Source organism: Phalaenopsis equestris, unplaced genomic scaffold (assembly GCF_001263595.1).
Source record: "Phalaenopsis equestris unplaced genomic scaffold, ASM126359v1 Scaffold219108, whole genome shotgun sequence".
NCBI classification, from domain to species: domain Eukaryota; kingdom Viridiplantae; phylum Streptophyta; class Magnoliopsida; order Asparagales; family Orchidaceae; genus Phalaenopsis; species Phalaenopsis equestris.
This window is the reverse complement of record NW_018237501.1, coordinates 24,121-27,011: the sequence shown is the minus strand read 5'-3', so window position 1 is coordinate 27,011 and position 2,891 is coordinate 24,121. Positions and strand designations below refer to the sequence as shown.

At 31.5% G+C, this 2,891-nt stretch overlaps 1 protein-coding gene across 1 annotated transcript in view; it reads right to left on the bottom strand.

Moving 5' to 3' along the window:
• Positions 1-1,908: 1,908 nt before the first annotated feature.
• Positions 1,909-2,891, bottom strand: part of LOC110037375 — a 2,535-nt gene continuing 1,552 nt past the window's right edge. The window contains exon 3 of the mRNA XM_020742007.1: positions 1,909-2,215. Coding sequence (XP_020597666.1) covers positions 2,153-2,215 — 63 coding nt within the window. The 3' untranslated portion in view covers positions 1,909-2,152. The remainder of the gene's footprint in view (positions 2,216-2,891) is intronic.

Sequence of the window (2,891 nt, the reverse complement as noted above, 5' to 3'; positions counted from 1 at the left end):
TGTGAGATGTGGTAGGTGAGCGGTACCACATTACAAAAGTGCCCTTTTACCTTAGTTCAATAATTGAGGGTCAAAATAATAATTTGGAAATTAGATTCAAACTACATGGTTAGAAAAATTTACATACATACCACCCGATTCTTATGTATTTACATATCTGACACCTATACTTTATCTTTTTATGTTTACACCATCCAAGTGTTTCATATCACACAAAAAATTGCACAATATTTATCAGATTGGAGCTAATTTATAAATGGGAAGCTGGGAAGAGTCTAGCCTTCTAGAAAACATAGAGACATTTGTGAGCTTCCAACTAGTAGCTCACAGGTGTTGCTTTTTTTTTTTATTAATTTACCATCTTCCCTTAATTGTTCAAATTTACAGAGCTGGAATGAGCAAGAAAATAGATAGGCAGCCTCTTGTGAGAGTTAACTGAAGTTTGTGTAGCAGCTTGGAAGGCCAACGAGGTGTGTTTGTTGAGGCTTACGAATTTCAATTAAAAGTTAAAATGGTGGCATGTTATACCTGATAAGAAAGACTTGGGTGGCATCAGTGTAAACAGAAAAGTTTGTAAAGTAAATTATGTTTGAGATAATAGTCAAGTGGAGGCCTGATGTTTCCATGATGAGAAAGAAAATGAAAAAATGAAAGTAAGAAAAGACATAAAATAGAAACTATAATACTGCATTGCCATGCTCTTAATGCAATTATCATGTTTGGCCCGATTTGTTATGACTATACATATATGGAGAATTCTCCTTTATGCAGATCTGAAATGGCTTGAATGTAGTTCCTGCTATTTGAGATTGTGTTTGCTTCTTTAATTTTCGTTTGCTTCAGTAATTTCTGTTTGCTCATTGCGTATATTGGTAATCTTTGTCCTTCTAACTTGTCAAAACATTGGATAACTTGTCAAAACATTGGATTTGTCAAAACATTGGATGGTCATAATATTCTTGTTATGCAGCTGAGGCTCATTTTGATGATATGGCTTTCATTAAATGGTTTATGGTTATACATATATGGAGAATTCTCATTTTGTGGTATCATTTGCTTAGGCTTTTATTATTATATGTTTTAAAAGGTCATATTATGATAGCTAATTAGATTTATCATAATTTTGGGGTCTTATTATACTCCATATTAGAATGTGAATGTGCATTTTACTTTTGTATGCGTAACTTTGCTCGTTTGATGTGATCAGATATATTTGAGTTAATAAATGTAACTCCACTTTTTTTGTATTTTCTTGTCTGAGCATTTGATCTTTAATTTTAATGAGAAAATAACAAATTCTACTATACAGATTATTCATTCAACTAAAAAAAATTGCAAATAAGCTGTTTACAAAACGCACAAACCAAACAGCTTATCCAGAACAGGGTCTGTTTGATCATTTTTCCAGAATCAATTGTTCTTTAAACGCACAAACCAAACCGACAGACAACTTATCCAGATCAGCTGTTTATCACTAGATTATCAGGATAAGCTGGATAAACTGCAGCTGCCCCAAACAGACCCTTAGTGTTATTCAAAATCGTTATTTCAGTAAAAGAGAGCCGAGCAACTCCTTTTTGCAAATTCTTCTTCGCAAAAATAACATATTCCATCAATGATTCACAAATAAGGTACATTAAACAAGAAATGAACCAATCTGGATAAGAGTGAGCAAAATGAAAAGAAAATTTGTCATGCCTATAATAATTAGTAATGTTTTTTTTTTCCCTGCTATGTGCCAGCCGAAGGCTGATTTAAAATAGAAGCATCTCGTTTAAACAATTTCTGTTAAGCTGCTTCATGAAAATTTCCTTTTGTTATGAAGTTTTGAAATTAGTTCATAAATCAGACTTTAGATGAAAAGAAAAGCTTACACAAACAAGCACATATAAGTGACTTCATTGCGGGTTTGTTCGAGGCCTTTGGGCAGTATAATTTGAGCATTTCTGGAAGAAATTATGATTTACATGAGGAGACTATAACTAAGTTACAGCAAGACCTTTTCCTTATGCATAACTTCAAAACCTAACAACTCAACACTTTTGATAAAATCCATTCCACATTATCACACTAGAAACCAAAATATGCAACAATTACAAATTTGGGTATGAATAATGCAAGATAAGAATGACAAAAAAAAATAAAAAATCATTTATTTATTTCTTATGGACCCTGATGACTCTGATATTCTTTTGTCCACCGCATTTCCTTTTTCCTGAAATACAAAAAAGCTTGTTAAGTTTTCTGCCTTCCCCCAGTTATAAATAATCATAGCAAAAAACTACAGCTACAGACACCAAAAGAAGAATATGCATACAACGCTCACTATCATTTTGTAACAAATAAATTTCTCTTTTTTTCAGCTCCTCACAAAGTAAAAACTATAACAGCAACAGATACTAAAACAAAAACATGTAAGCATTCAAAATCACTTTCTAGCATATAAATTTCCAATTTAAATTACATTAATAATAAAGCATTAAAAGTTCAAAATTTTGGAAAACCTGTAATGTTGTAGCTGCGAATTTTAAGAAAGTAAGAACCAAAAAAAAAAAAAAATGCAACGTGTGATTGGAAAAGAATGTGTATCTTTTAATTTGTTGATCTAAAGTAGTCTAAGAGTTTAGGAAGATCTATTTGGATGTGGTTGGTAATTCTGTAAATAAAATTTCTGCCTTATTAAGACCTACACAGTTCAGACATGTATCTTTTACATTAATTAGTCACAATTTGTTTTTAGGTATCTTCACCTTAAACATACTTACAATTTTAGATATATATGATAATTTTATTGGCATGTTTTCAGATTGGATGAGAGTTCATGGCATTACTTGCTTTCCTTTTTTATTCCTCTAAGTGTTATACTTCTTTAGAGATACCTCCATCGGAAG